This window comes from Lissotriton vulgaris, chromosome 2_1 (genome assembly GCF_964263255.1).
Source record: "Lissotriton vulgaris chromosome 2_1, aLisVul1.2, whole genome shotgun sequence".
Taxonomy (NCBI): domain Eukaryota; kingdom Metazoa; phylum Chordata; class Amphibia; order Caudata; family Salamandridae; genus Lissotriton; species Lissotriton vulgaris.
The window spans coordinates 1,240,994,851-1,241,010,592 of record NC_141687.1 but is presented as its reverse complement, the minus strand read 5'-3'; the positions used below and the strand labels follow the sequence as shown (position 1 = coordinate 1,241,010,592).

At 48.5% G+C, this 15,742-nt stretch overlaps 1 protein-coding gene across 4 annotated transcripts in view; it reads left to right on the top strand.

Annotated features, from left to right (window-relative positions):
• GRAMD1B (GRAM domain containing 1B) overlaps positions 1–15,742 on the top strand; it is a 1,455,160-nt gene that overhangs the window by 1,217,089 nt on the left and 222,329 nt on the right. For all 4 annotated transcript variants that reach the window (XM_086956958.1, XM_086956959.1, XM_086956960.1 and 1 more), the window contains one exon: positions 7,225–7,411. In XM_086956958.1, coding sequence (XP_086813084.1) covers positions 7,225–7,411 — 187 coding nt within the window. The remainder of the gene's footprint in view (positions 1–7,224; positions 7,412–15,742) is intronic.

Here is a 15,742-nt window from a genome sequence, read left to right as displayed (position 1 = left end):
TCCGATCGGTGCCGTAGGGATGCCTGGTTTCAAGCACTGCGAGGATTGCGACCGCACGATGTCGGTTACGGATCCTCACCACCTGTGCCTAACTTGTCTAGGCGTCGACCACGACGACAAGGCCTGCTCCGACTGCCGGGCCCTCTCTTCGAAAGCCAGGCGGGAGCGGTCCCGCAGGCGACTCGAACTCTGGCAATAGGCCCCCGCGCCGCGTGAGGTCCCGGTCCCACGGGAGGTCGAGGGACAGGTCGCGGGGACGGAGTCACCACAGCTCCGGGAGTCGGCACCACTCCTCCGGGTCGAAGTCGTCATCAGGTAAGAAGCACAAGAAGTCGAAGCGGCGTCATCGCTCTTCTGACTCCCCCCTGACGCTCGCGCGATGCGGCCGGGGGTTCAGGCGACACCGCCCACGCGGCTCCATATGAGTCGCGGGCTCCATAGGAGTCACGGGCGTCGCGTCCCGCCCCACACCCTCCGGTCCCTGGGTGAGACGCGACGTCGGAGGAGATCGAGCGCTTCCTCATGGCCATGAGGTCCCTCTCTCCTCCGGCGGGCTCAGCGGCGCCTTCGGGCCCAGCGGACCCGTCTGGGGCCCCTAGCGGGTCGGGGGCTTCGGCCCGACGCCGTCGGGTGCTTTGGCCCCGACGCCCCCGGCGCCTTTGGGCCCGGCGCCGCGGGGCCTCACAGTCCCGACACCGCCGGCGCCTTCGGGCCCGGCGCTGCAAGGTCAAGCGGTCCCGACGCCGCTGGCACCTTCGGGCCCGGTGCCGCGGGACCCCACTGGACCTTCTTCGGGATCTGGATCGTCACCGGTGGACCTTACGACCCCCCCGGCGTCGGTCCGTCAGGTGTCTCCTCCGGCGCCGTCCTCTGGCGGCGCCGCCCCCGATGCCTCCTTTGCTCCGGTTCCGACGTCGGGGGCGCCGCTTTCGACGCCGTTTGGAGATTTTCGCTTCTACGAACTGGCCCCATTGATTGAAAACCCTGAGTATCAGGAGATGGGTGATGAGGAGGATTGGGAGGGGTCTGATGACTCTCTGACCAAGGAGCGTCAGTCTCAAGAGGACTGGGCAGGAGACCTTGGGGAGGCCAGTGGCCTGGACACTTCTCCAGACACTGGTTTTGTCTCCCCTCCTACCGTGGCTTCGGAGGAGGGGGCAACCTATAGTGTGGTGTTGATGAGGGCTGCCAAGGCCTTGGGCCTTGAGCTCCCCGTCGCGGCTGTGAGGACTAACCTCCTCACTGAGGTCCTTGAACCGCAGTCCAGCTCGGCCGAGCCTCTGCTGCCCTTTAAGGAGGCCTTGACCGACGTTCTTTTGGGCACTTGGTCCAGGCCCGCTACGGGTTTGCCCGTAGATAGGAACGTGGTCAGACGCCACCGCCCAGCCCCGGGCGACCCATGTTTCCTGTCCACCCACCCCACCCACGAGAGTCTGGTCATCCGGGCCTCCAATTCCCAGACCGCATTCCCGTCGGCTCCGCCGGACAGGGAATCCAAGAGGTACGAGCAGTACGGAAAAAAGTTCTTCTCCTCCCTTAGTCTGGGACTGCGGTCTTCCAACACCGCATGCCTCTTGGGCCGCTACACCCACTCTCTGTGGGAGACGGTTGCGGAAGTGCTGCCAGAGTGTCCGTTGGAGGTACGGGCCAAACTCGGCCAAACCCTTGTGGAGGGTCGGGATGCCGCTAAATATTCCATCCGGTGTGGGCTGGATACCACCGACTCACTAGGTAGAGCGATGGCAACGACGGTGGCGGTTAGACGCCACGCCTGGTTAAGGTCCGCCAACTTTTCGGTAAGCATGGGCGAATTTTGCGAATCTCGCGTTCGCGAATTTTGCGGATTTGCGAACTCGCAATCCGCAAAATCCACGAATTCTCGCGAATTTGCAGATTTTTTTTTTGTGTGTTCACACGGGTTTCTGCCAGTTCGCGAGGGTTTTGTACAATTTCGCAAACGCGAACTTACCTGTCGGGTCGCAAGTTTTGCGAACTTGTTGTTTCTACGTGTCCAGCCTGTTTGGGACACTCTTCTTCATCACTGCCACTCTCTGTCACCACTGCCACTCTCTGACTACTCATGCCACCCTCTGGCCCACCCATGCCACCCTCTGTTTCATCACAGCACCCTCTGGTTGTCCAGTCAGTGTACATTATTGTGGCAAAGCAAAGCACACCTTCCCTGCCTCAAGTGACCTGAATTAATTTGGGGCTGATTAATGTGTCACAGAATATTTTTTTAGCTGGCACCTGCTTCCTTAGTGCTTCCTGATTAGTGATCTTTTGCACTTGCTAAGTGCTTTCATTGTTGCAAAATTAGTTACAACACCTGCCCTGCCCCAACTGACAATAATGAATTAGGGGCTGATTAATGGATTTGAACTTCCAGCCTGGCTCCTGCTTGTCTCCCTTAGCTGTAATTCAGGACCTTTGTGGCATATGTGTAACTATTCTGAGGTTCAGAGCAGGGTCACATAATAGTTGCAACTAGCAACTGAACTCTGGAGGGGCCCCTCAGGAAGCACTACAGGAAATGGCTACTAATGATGAGCCTGAACTTTTGAACCTGGTAAGTAGTTTCAGTTTTGCTAAGATCGTATTTCTGCAATTTAGCGCTTATTCGCGGGGCGCGAAGTTGTACTGGGAAGCCGCGAACTCACGCGAACAGTGCGAGCAAGCCATAAAATCCGCTGCTCGCGGATTTGCGGATTTTGCGGGAGATTCGCGAATCTCGCGGATTGCGAATTTACCGAAAATCCGCAAAATCCGCGAGCGAAACGGATTTTCCGCCCATGCTTACTTTTCGGCAGATGTCCAAAACACTCTGATGGACATGCCGTTTGATGGCCGTCGCCTTTTTGGCGACAAGGCAGACCACGCTCTTGAGCGCTTTAAGGACTCCCGGCTTCTGCAGGAGGAAGTTTCGGCCCTCTTGGCCAAGGGGGCCATCGAGCGCGTTCCTGGGCCAGAAGTAGGACGTGGTTGCTACTCCCACTACTCTCTGGTACCCAAGAAGGGCAAAGGGGGCCTACGCCCTATCTTGGACCTACGGAACGTCAACGGCTTCCTCCGGAAGGAGAAGTTAAAGATGCTGACTCTGGCTCAGGTCTTAGCTGCCCTGGACCCAGGAGACTGGATGGTAGTGTTGGACTTGCAGGACGCTTATTTCCACATCCCCGTCCTGCCGGCCCACCAGCGTTACCTGCTGTTCACGGTAGGCCACGAGCACTTTCAGTTTACCGTGCTCCCCTTCGGCCTTACCAGCGCCCCACGGGTGTTCACAAAGGTGATGGCGGTGGTCGCAGCTCATCTGCGCCGGTTAGGGGTCTCAGTCTTCCCCTACCTCGACGACTGGTTGTTGAAGGCGGGCTCGCCCCAGACAGTCGTCAACCACCTCCAGACAACGGCAGACCTCTTGCACCAGCTGGGGTTCTCCATCAATTTGCCGAAGTCACACCTGTGTCCCTCTCAGAAGCTCCTTTTCATTGGAGCAGTTCTCGACTCCGCGCAGTTTCGGGTTTACCCACCCGAACAGCGGGTTCGGGATATACAGGCTCTGATTCCAATCTTCCAGCCTTTATCCCGAGTTTCGGTCTGGTTGATGCTGCGGCTTCTGGGGCTGATGGCTTCCTGCATCCTTCTGGTGCATCACGCCCGGTGGCGGATGCGGGCTCTGCAGTGGGACCTGAAGTTTCAGTGGGCCCAGCATCAGGGCAACCTGCCCGACCATGTCCTGATCTCGGAGGGCACTGCGAGACAGCTGCAGTGGTGGCTCACGGACCGCGATTGGGTCAGCGGCAGATCCCTCTCCCTTCCCCAACCGGAGCACGTTGTTGTGACGGACGCGTCCCTCCAGGGCTGGGGAGGCCACATGGGAGAGGCGGCGATCAGAGGCCTCTGGTCTCCGGCAGAGTCCCGGCTCCATATCAACCTTTGGAGCTGTGGGCGATTCGTCTAGCACTGAAGGCATTCCTCCCCTCTGTCCGGGGGAGTGTAGTGCAGGTGTTCATGGACAACACCACCGCCATGTGGTACTGCAACAAACAGGGCGGGGTGGGGTCGTGGACCCTCTGCCAGGAGGCTCTGCGCCTCTGGCAATGGCTGGAACATCAGGGCGTGACTCTGGTGGTTCAACACCTGGCAGGTTCTCTGAATGCCAGGGCGGACGAACTCAGCCGCCGGTGCATGATGGATCACGAATGGCGTCTGAACTCGGACGTGGCGCAAGGCCTCTTTCTGCAATGGGGAGAGCCTTGGTCAGATCTATTCGCCACCGAAGAGAACGCGCAATGTCATCAGTTTTGCGCGTTGGAATTTCCAAGGCGCCACTCGCTCGGAGACGCTTTTCGTCGCGAGTGGAGCTGCGGTCTGTTGTACGCCTTTCCGCCTATACCAGGCGGAACAGATTTGTGGCATGGTGCACAGCAAAGGCTGTGGATCCCCTCAATGCCCCTCTTTCTGAGGTTCTTCTCTTTCTTCTTTCTCTTGCCCAGCAGGGCTCTGCTCTGGGCACTATCAAGGGCTACCTTTCTGCTCTTTCAGCCTTTTTGAGGCTGCCTGATCAACCTTCTTTGTTCGAGTCCCCTATCGTTAATCGATTCCTGAAAGGCATCACACATACGTTCCCTCCTGTTCCCTTTGTGATGCCTCTGTGGGACCTGAACTTGTTTCTTACTTTTCTGATGTGTGCTCCCTTTGAGCCACTTCACAACTGTCCTCTTTGCCTTCTCACTTTGAAGACTGCCTTCCTGGTAGCCATCACCTCTGCCAGGAGAGTGAGTGAGCTCCAGGCTCTATCCTGTAAACCTCCTTTTCTTTCAGTCCATTCAGACAAGGTTGTGTTGTGGACAAGGCCCTCTTTCCTACCCAAGGTAGTCACAGCCTTCCACATTGGGCAATCCATCACCTTGCCCACCTTCTTTCCGCCTCAGCATCCCTCGAGAGAGGAAGAGAGGCTCCACCGTCTGGACGCAAAACGTGCGCTCTCGTTCTATCTGTTTCGCACACGCCAGTTCCGGGTGGATGACCAACTCTTTGTTGGTTATGTGGGCACTAAGAAGGGGAAAGCGGTGCACAAGCGGACCATCTCGCGGTGGATCATCTTGTGTATCCAGGCGTGTTACTCCTTAGCAAAGAAGGAACCCCCTGTTGGGCTGAGGGCTCATTCCACTCGAGCCACAGCGACTACAACTGCCTTGTGCCGAGGTGTGCCCTTGCAGGACATTTGCCTGGCAGAAACGTGGGCCTCACTGCACACGTTTGCAAGACACTATTACCTGGACAGTCAAGTCGGGAGGGGATGGCTTCTTTGGCCGTTCCGTCCTCCAGGACTTTCTGGTGTGATTATTGGTTCGCAGACCCACCACCGGGGTTGGTATTGCTGGGGTATCTATTCTAAGGTAAGGAATCTATCACTAACGTGTCTCTTTCAGATGCACAAGTTACTACTTGTGTAACGATATATCTGTAAGAGACATTAGTTAGTGATAGATTCCTTACCGACCCACCCATCCTCCCCGTTCTGCGAACCGATATCTAGGGTTAAGGTCATCCCCTTTCAGGGCCCTAGTTTGAAGGCACCAGTGTTGGTTTTTAGCATAGCTCTGCGTTTCTGGCGCAGAAAAGCTGTGTCTAAGAACTGACATCAGCATGCAGAGGCGGCGTCTAAGTACTCCGACGACGTCATCACAGCGCCCGCGACGCCGACGACAGACGCGGAGGGTACTGCAAGGGGACTGCTACGCAAAAGCTTCCGGATCCAGTCTGACGCCTGGGAATATTCTAAGGTAAGGAATCTATCACTAACTAATATCGTTACACAAGTAGTAACTTGTGCGTTAGTGTACGGCAGCTTAGGACTGTGGCAAGGTTGTTTTGTTAAACCTTGCCAGCATTTGGATTTGAATGAAGACAAAAAGCAGACATCTATTTTTTTTTTCATACAGAAAAAAAGAGTTCATGATGCAAAGGCGGTCCCCATGTGATCACAGTCCACTGCACTAATGTTCACCACTGTACTGCATTTGCATAGCATTGGGTGTTATGCAAGCGTGTTTATTTACTTTTTGTTATTTCGGATACAACGTCCATTGACAAAAACACAAAACGCAACATAAAACATGATTAAAATTACAAGAAAAAACCAAATCGTAAAATTCATTAAAAGCAGTTTAATGGATCGTATCTTGTCCATTCCACCATACTCCACCAAACACCAATGTTTCGTAACTCGATACAGTGGAAAATAACATGTAAAGGACCCCATTCCCGAACATCAGTATAATGCGATTGTGTAGAGTATATTAGGTCTGTAAGCAATTGTTAAAGTTATAAATGCCTAGGAATCACTTAAAAGGCTTTACATTGAATGACACAAGCAGAGTATAAAAATGTGGCTACTGTAAAGACAACCATAGGATTCGCATTTGTGTTACAAATTCTTAATGCCACACAATACTGCCTTATCCCATATAATGTACTGAGCGGTGTTACCCATTTGGATCTTGATCTGCTATATGCTTTACAAAAAAATAAAATATGACCTTCTGTTTCATCCCAAAGTGAGCAGATAAAACACCAAACCAGTGATGAGTGATTTTAGTGCACTCATAACATACCAATAATCTTAAAGTAGTGCCTGTTGTGTGAGAAAAGACAGGGGTATTCAATAAGCGTGAGGATTAATAGTATTTAGCTGGTCCGTGCGCTAGTACACACATCAGCGGTAAGTGAGCAGTCACAAGCACAGGATCGCACATGTCCATGAACCATGTTGATAAGCAAAATACATTTGTGTGCAATTAGATCCATGTGCAAGGCACATGGAACAAGCGTTGTTTGCAAGATGGAAAACAAAGGAAATAGAATAAACACACAGTTCAGATGGGGTGACAGTTACAGCGTCGAAAGAGGGTGAATATAATATGTTTGACGTTCACAGTTACTATAGTTCTAATAGTAAAACTTGGGTAATGCACAAAGATTAGTGACCAGTATGCAGTGCACAAAAGCGTAGTGTTCACTTGCCAACATACTAAGGCATTCAAGTGTAGCATTGGTCTATTGGAAGTATGAAACAGACGATGTCACTATAAGGAAGTGTGAAATCAGACATTGATGACCACTATAATTTGAACAGGAGCTTCTGTTCCATGGAATGCATGTGTAAGTTTTAGACCCAATATAATCACCAGCATGTAAATCTATATTTCTTCTCTGCTACAGTTTGATGGCAGTCTGCCTGAGGAGGACCTGGAATGCCCCCTGGAGAAAGAGCTGGTGATAGCCAACATTGAAGGCGAAAATACAGAGTTTTTACCTCCTGTCACAGTCACCTCCCCCTCCTTGGACTTCAATGACAACGAAGACATCCCCACAGAGCTGAGCGACTCCTCAGAGACCCATGATGAAGGTGATTGGCTTGGGAAGTTGGGCCGTTTACCCAGGTGACAGCAGACTAGATGGCAAGTGGTAATAGGCTATCATGTGGAATCCCAAATTGCAAAGGGATTAGCGATTGAGAAAGGTCAGTGCTATCCAGAACCTTTAAAAGGAAGAGGACGATGTTGTACAAGTGTGGACCAAGAGATACTCCTGTAATGAAGAAGATGATTTTATTAGATTGGAGATTGTAAATAGGGTAATATGAGGCACAACAGTAATGATTAGGGACCCGAATTTCAAGGCCAACATGTGGTACAATATTTATGAATAGGATAGTCTGGTATTAAAACATCATGCGTTCGGGTTTATTACATACAAGAGTAACAGTTATAAAGAGCATAAGATGTAAGAATGATGAATAGGGATACTAGAGATAAAGGAGTAAAAACTCGGAGCATTGTGATGTACAGTGTGATGCATAGGGGTACATGACATTGTAAAGGTTGAAAGGAGTGTGAGGTCCAAGAGGGGTGAACTGTAGAACATTCTCTACAACTAGGGCACTTGTAAGTAAAAATTAAGCTTTGGGAACATATGATAAAAATACAATGACAAGGCTTTTTGGTATGTGAGGTTGCTTTTTATAAAGTTAGTGGCACTAGATGAAGTGTCTGTGTTCCTGATAGAGGGAGTAGGGGCTGAGACAAGCAACTTAGATGTAAGTGACATTTGGTGGCATAGGCTGAAATTTGGTGATGTAATCCACAGTATGATGGTCGGTGATATTGAAATGATTTATTACAGAGTGAATGTGGACAGGCATACGCAGGTATATGTATTGTTATGAATCTAGGTAACACAGGACAAATGTGTAAAGTTTCCAATTAAAGGTTGAACAGTTGGAGGAGAATCATAGTAGCATAGGTTGAAGGAGTACTGCTCAGACTAAAAGTGGACCACTTGCCATGGAGGTAGGTCACACAAGTGAGACTGAATCAGTTGAGATAAAGGGGGTACATCAATAACGAGGAGCATTGCTATATTAATTTGAATATGGTTGGCTTTTAGCATAAATTGTTTCCATTTGCTTTGTGAAGGTATGTAGTTGTTGAATTTTGTTAGAGAAAGAGGTGATTCTGAACAGGTATGGCTGGATCAGGCTCTTGAAGTCGGGTGGGTTTGGGAGACTGTGGTGCAGGAGATCAAATAGTATTTTAAGGTGGAGTTGGGAGTTGTTGAGTTTAAAAGAGGGTAGGGTAATGTTTTGTGAAACATGATAGTACTCAATGAAGATGAGTGGTTTGGTTGGAAGCGATAATTCAGGCTGGTCTTTTCCCTTACTAGAGGAAGGTGTTGGTCTTATCAAGATTTTTTGTCAGTATTGATGAAGGTTTATGCTAAGTGTTGGCTGACATTGAATTGTTAGGAGTGAACACGCTGCTTTCAAATGTGAGTGATTAAAATCTAGCTGAAAAAAAATGGTCACAGAAAAAATACCTTACCTAGTAATCCTATGACATAGATGTAGTCCAATATAGAAATGTAGACATTCAAGTCAACGTTTTCTAGCTATGTCACTGAAAACAAAACCTCTAGTAAGGAGGGGCAGAACCTTTATTTGAATCACAGACCTTTCCCCTAATGTGTGCTTTTGCAGAAGAAAAGGGAATGATGTGTACCCTAAATAAAGAGTAACTCTAGTTGTTTAAAAAAATCTGAAAATCTTTAGGATGTATTCCCTCCAACCCAGCTCTCCTCAAACCTGTTTTATATTCCTTGTGTTAGTTTGCGTAAAATGCTTGACCACTCATTGTTTCTTAATATTTTCCAAAAGTGACGTTGGTTACAAAACGGAGAGCAGGCTAGCTCTTATAGGTGCTAGTGAAAGTGCTGAGAGATCCCTAGTGTCACTGGCCTGTGTTCTCTAATACAATGTGATTTACTTTTTGTTCCTCTGCATGAACGATTCACAAAGCAGGGAATAAACAGTCAGAAGTTTAGCACTGTAGGTTTTCTCCTACATTTGGTGCAAATGTGGAACTTTTTGGAGGTTAACAGATGCTCCCAGGAATACTCCTGGAAATCTACGAGATAACATATGCGAGGAAATCGGTTTCTTATATGATGTGGTTGTGCAACCTCACTGTGTAATATAGTCACTAATCCGTCTTGAGAACTTAGCTCAACCCTGGGTATCCATGGCTTCGAGCAGTCAGGCCTTAAAAAAGGAACAAGTGCAACACATTTAGAAGTAACAAAACAATTGAATTAGAAAGAAACACGACACAAAGGAACTCCAACACCAATTTTTGAAAATATAAATCATTTTTTAGCATTTTTAGACACCAAAATGAACAAAATCTACCAAAGGAGTCTGGAGATATAAAGTATCAAGCAAACCGTAGATCACTTCTTTTCACTCAAAATGCAAATAGGCATTGGTAACTACAGTGGTTAGCGATTACTTGGAAAACATTTGAAACGTTTTACAAAATTGTGTTCAGGCACTTCAGTCTGATTTGGGTGACAACTCCAGCAGGGTGCAAGTCACAGGGACCGGTGAGACTTAGCAGGACAGTTAGAGGACAGTCAGAGCAGTCTTCAGTCCAGTTCCAGGCTCTATAGACAATCGCATAAACATCAATAGAGTGGTCAGGATGCTGTGTATGCTGTGGACCCCAATCTGGTCTTTAAGGGTCTTCCTGAGGCCACCCCTCGGTCCACAAACATAGTGGGGTGACTTTTCCCACTGAGGTCAGTTTCCCTCAAAGTCCAGGTGAAGTCCAACCAAAAACCAGCTAACACAGGTCTACTGGTCTCTGATCAAAGTGAAACCAGCGATTCCCTTTAACTAAAGCTAGTGTGACTTTTCCAGGTTCAGAGGACTCGGGTGCAAGTTTTGAGGTCTGAGCGGTCAGTGGTGATTAAGCAGTTCTGGCTACCAACTCAGCAAGGTGGCTTCCTTAACTTTTGTAGTCTTGGAGCTGTAACAGGAAGTCAGCCAAATGACTCTTGGAGTTTACTTCTTCTGTTTGGGGCTTGGTGACGAATGTTCATGAGCAGGGCACCACAGGCACCATCCTAACTTTGCTAGCACATGCGTTAAAATCTTGAGTGTAGCCTCTTTGCTGGTTCCAGGGCACAGCAGGACAGTCCTTCTTTTGTCCTCACTCCAGTGTAGATGTGATCTGAGGTCTGGATGCCAGGGGTGCTGCTTTTATGCCCACAACTTGCCCTGTGGGGATGCACTGACTACTAGCCCATGGCCTAATTGCCCCCCTCCCGCCTGAAGACAACTTCCTCCAAAGTGTGGCATCTAACTATCCCAGAGTTCAATACTCGGCCCACTCCCAAGATGATAGAAGCCTTCCCTTGGTGTGTGGAGTTTGGTGGCCCACCCTAGAAGTGTGGCTGCGTGAGGACTACACCCAGCAGAAAAAGTGTCTTGACAATTGTTTCCCCCTCTCTTTTCGAGACACCAACTGTCTACCAGAACAAAAGAGGATCCCTTCTCATGTGTGTCCCCCATTAGCCCGTCAAAGTGGACTTCCCCTTTGAAGATTGCCTCTTTGATTCTCACCCTGTTTGGCTTCCTGCCAGGGAGAGTTAACACCTCTTCCAGTGGCAGGCTTCTATTGTGTCCTTTCCTGAGTAGTTCACACATCTCCCGGTGGCCAGCAACCCTAACTGGCCATTAGAAAACTTTGGCAAAACAGTGGCCACTTTCTAAAGTTGCCTTTTACTCAAAACATATGTTACATTCCACGTGGGTATCAAGTTGGGTTTAGTGCAACAATTCTTTTGATACCTTGACGTACCAACTTAAGTAGACCCATTCACAAGTTAGAACAGCTGAATTGTCAGTGTGTAACCCTGTACTCGCCAAACTGGCTACTAGCCTTTCAACAGTAAAAATGACAAATTGGGGTTTTTACTTTTAGGACAGATCAGTCAGTCAGTCAGTCAAATTTGCTTTATTCGAGATAAAAACTCATAAAAGCATAGTACATTTAAAACCGTTTTGATCCACATTAAAAAGAATGTATTTACAACCTCCAGTGCGTATGTGCTTTTTTCATAATACAAAAAAGAGACAATATTTGCACAAGATAATTAAAAGAATAAAAGCATCTTGACTTCAATAGTATAAAAAAGGGACAATAAAACCAATCAACAATTCATATAAGTATAAAACCAATGAGTACCCATGCAATATAATCGGGTCAATCCAATTGTCTAAGGGGGTAAAAACTAGGAAGCATAGATTATTCTCAACAGTCCTACATTCACAATAGGAATTTCTTTCTGATGGACCATGACCACCCCAAAAATTTAGCAACTGCCACAGAAATGACCGGTTCAGTGCTAGTTCAAATTATTCTTAGAGCCACCTTACTCTCCCTCGTGCCAAGCAATTTGCACATCGCTCTTAGCCAGACACGTCGGGGATTGAATAGGCCCCGCAGACAAAGAGGAAATGGGCAATGGTCTCAATTTCATTATTACAAGCCGGACAAACATTAGAATTAGCTTCAGCCCATCTCCCTGTTAACGATCTGATTGGGAGCGACCCCACTCTGAGCTGGAAATAAAGTTTCCTGTCCTCAGGCTTAGTTATAATGTCCCAATAGGGCTCTAGTGTCGGGGAGACTTTTGCCTCCAAAAAGCGACCTTCCAGGGAGGAGGGATCCACATCGTTCCCGTTCCGGCAGGCTACCAATTCCGAATACTTTGCTTTTATGATGTCTTTGGATGGGAACTGGGCTAGCTCTGGGTTCTCCCACAACCCCTTCATGCCCATTTTCTCTAGTAGTCTGCACAATTCCTTTAGCCAGCCTATCTTCTGGAATTTGTCAATTTTAATTATTTCCAAAAAAACCTGCGCATAGTGAACAAGATCAGGAATAACCCAAATACGACGCCAATATAAAATGGGTCGTAATCTAGCCATGTCTGATAGGGCTTTCCTGCCTAGTTCATAGCGCAGTGGGTTCATGGGCGTACTTTTAGGGAGGGCAGTAAGATTTTGCAGAAATTTATTTTCCGCGAGTGTTCGTGAGGCTAAGTTGTCATAACCCCAAAGTTCGGCACCATAAAGTCCTGAGCTAAGGGCTTTTGCCTCATACACTTGAAATGCAGGCAGTATTGGCTTGGTTAAAGATTTACTATGTTCAACACTTATAGCACCTGCATTTTGGCGGAGTTTAAGGGCCGCCATTTCAATATGCTTCCCCCATTTTACGCCCTTTGCTATATGGATACCCAGGTAGACGAAGTCTGGTACCATCTCCACCTTCTGTCCATCCATGTAAAAATTCCCTTTGAAGCTGGCATGTGGGTTGAATACCATCAGCTTTGTCTTGGTTACATTGACTTCGAGCCCACGATTCACACAAAAGCCCTCAAAAATCTTCAGGGCACGCTGGAGTCCACTAGGGGTTTTGGATATAATGAGCGTGTCGGCGGCAAATAATAAAATTGGCGTTTTCACACCGTCCAAGATGGGAGCATCTACGGATCCAGACAACATACGCTCCACTACACCATTGATATATAAACGAGAAGAGCGTGGGGGCCATGGCACAGCCTTGGCGCACTCCCCGCTCTACCGGGAACTCATCAGTAACTTGCCCGTGCCTCCCCCACAGTTGTTTTTTGTCATAGTTTGACTCATGCAGTCTCATTGCTAGCGAGAGGATTTCCAGCGGCATACCCATTTCTGCTAGCACTTTCCACAACTGGGACCGTGGGACTAAGTCGAAAGCTGCACGCAGGTCAATGAAAGCAGCATAGAGGCTGCCTTTTCCTAGCTGTACTGTCTTCCAATGTAGTAAGGTAAACCGGAATATCTGGTCTACGGTGCTAGTTAGCTTACGAAAGCCAGCTTGGAAAGAAGACAAAATATTGTTTTTTTCAACCCAGACCATGATTTTTGCTAGTGTCATTTTTCCTATCACTTTTTGTACTGTGTCTATTAGGCTAATGAGCCTATAGTTCCCGGGGAGAGTTTTGTCCCCTTTCTTGTACACCGGGACTATTACAGCCCCTTGCCAAGACTTTGGTACCGTTGCCCCTACCGCCACAGCATTGGCCAGCTCCATTATGTACCTGCCCCAACGAGTTTTATCGTGAAGGAAAACATCCGCAGGGACCCCGTCAGGTCCTGGTGCGTTCCCCCTCAATACTGAATCCAGAGCTACTGCTACATCTGCGTTATTAAAAGGAGGGGCTAAGTATATAACAGTGTCCACACAATCTCTAGTCATGTCCTCAGGGCTGCATGCATATTGGGGCCCAAAATATTCCAACCAACTGCTCTGGGAGACATGGTTTGATGGTGGTTCTGGGAGACCTACTTTCCCCCATTTAACAATACTCCAGAATAATCTAGAATCCTCAGCAGTACTAGCAGCTTTAAGGTCATGCCAATGCTGTTCATACCATTGCTTCTTGGCCGTATGTATGCTGACCTTATATTTCTGTCTTGCTTCTCTGACGGCAGTTAAGTCTCTATTCTTAATTGCCGTTCCTAGAGAAGTTCTTGCCATCCTGCAAGCCTCATTATACCACCCCATTCTTTTAGGGCGGCTGTTCTTACCTGTGTGGTAAGGAACTACCTTGTAGAAATGCCCCCTTACAGTTTCAAAGAATTTATCGTGCAAATTGGTAATTCTTTTCAGGTCATTTCCACTCTCAGATCCCATCCTCAATATGGTTTCCATACCAGAAATAGTTTTCTCTAAGTCATCACCAAGGCTCTCTAGCACCTCACTCTTCATCACAATTTGAGGCCACTTAACCCTCCTCATGTCATTCGCTGGGACGATCTCAACTAGAGCCTCCTCAATGCTTTTTTGCCCCTCGTCGTCCCCCCCCCCCCCATAGGAGGTGAGTGATACATAGGGGGTTGGGATCACTCTCCTGCCTACTGACCACCTTCATGTCACTCATCAGATGCCAGATTGCCAAATTACAGATATCATAATCTATCCTACTTTGCGAGCGGCAATTGTCGAAAGTATTAGTACCATGGCTGTCACTCGCCATTCTTCCATTTAATGCTCTAAGCCCCTTTTCACTCCATAGTGCATTAATCTGGATTATGCTTGCTGTCCATTTGTTTACGGGCTTTAAATCCAGTTTAGGGATTCTCCACTCGGAGTCCAGGTCATCGCCGGACTGCCAGTCACCTACTGAGAGAGGCTCGAAGGTCATATTCAGGTCCCCTGCGATTAGTATATTGTTCTCGCTTGGTTGGGCACCATTCAGATGGTCTAGGGCTGCCAGGACCTGGGATTTCCCTCCACCTGTACCTCTTGCATACAAGTTGTAAATGTCTAAGGTGTCCCCTAAAGCTATGTTTAGCCTAATCAGCTGAATATCATTATTACCCATTGGGAGCTCTCCTACTCTATCAAAGAGTTCTTGTCGGACCCAGATAGTTAGCCCCCCTTTCGGCTGGCCCTTGGGGCCCTTAAGTGCTAACACAGAAAAACTCAGGAAACCCAAAAGGTGCAGGGGCTCACAGGCCCAGGTCTCTTGGAAGATGCAAACATCGAATCCATTTATTAAGGAGGCCCATTCGGAGAAAGCATTCTAGAGCCCAATCACGCTATATTCCAGGTTACTTTACTAACCTCAGCTCTCCTGGCTTCACACAACATTGCCGGGGGAGCTAGATCCTGCTCACTTGGGCCATTTGCACTTGGGGAATCCAGACCTCTGGCTACCCCTGGAATAGAATCACCAGGTCCAGTCTCGGTGATAACACTGGGTGCCTCTGCCATCTCTGGGCAAGATCCTGGCAGACCCAAGTATTCAATCCCCTCTTCCATGCTGCAGTTTGTTTGGTGGTCGCTATCTCCATACCCCTTGTGCTCAATGGACATTTCGCCCTTCCCCTCGTTGGGTAGTCAATCGATGGAATTGAGTCTGGACCTGTTGTACTCCTGCCTATTTCCCTTTACATTTAAACAAAATAGAATCCACTCTGAAGGTGGTAGTGATCCCTACAGTGGTGGGGAGCACACAGTGTTGTTTGAATACCCCTCACACACCAACAGGCCCCTTGGTGTCATGCTTCATCATCGGGGCCTTCGCACCCCTCTATGGGAAGCGGCGTGCTGCGACTCACGAATAAGTAGGAGCACTGATAGTGAACTATGTGTTTGTGTGTGTGAGAGGGAGAGGGAGTGGTGAGGTGAAAAAGTGAAGGTTAAAAAATACCTGGCTCGTAGGAAAAAATATTTATTACGTCCTCGGCTGGTATTATTAAAAGGGGTGCAAGATGAGGTTGTCAGTTATACGTATTAGGGTATATCAACCTCGAAAGTGCGTGGACATGTTTCGGAGTATACGA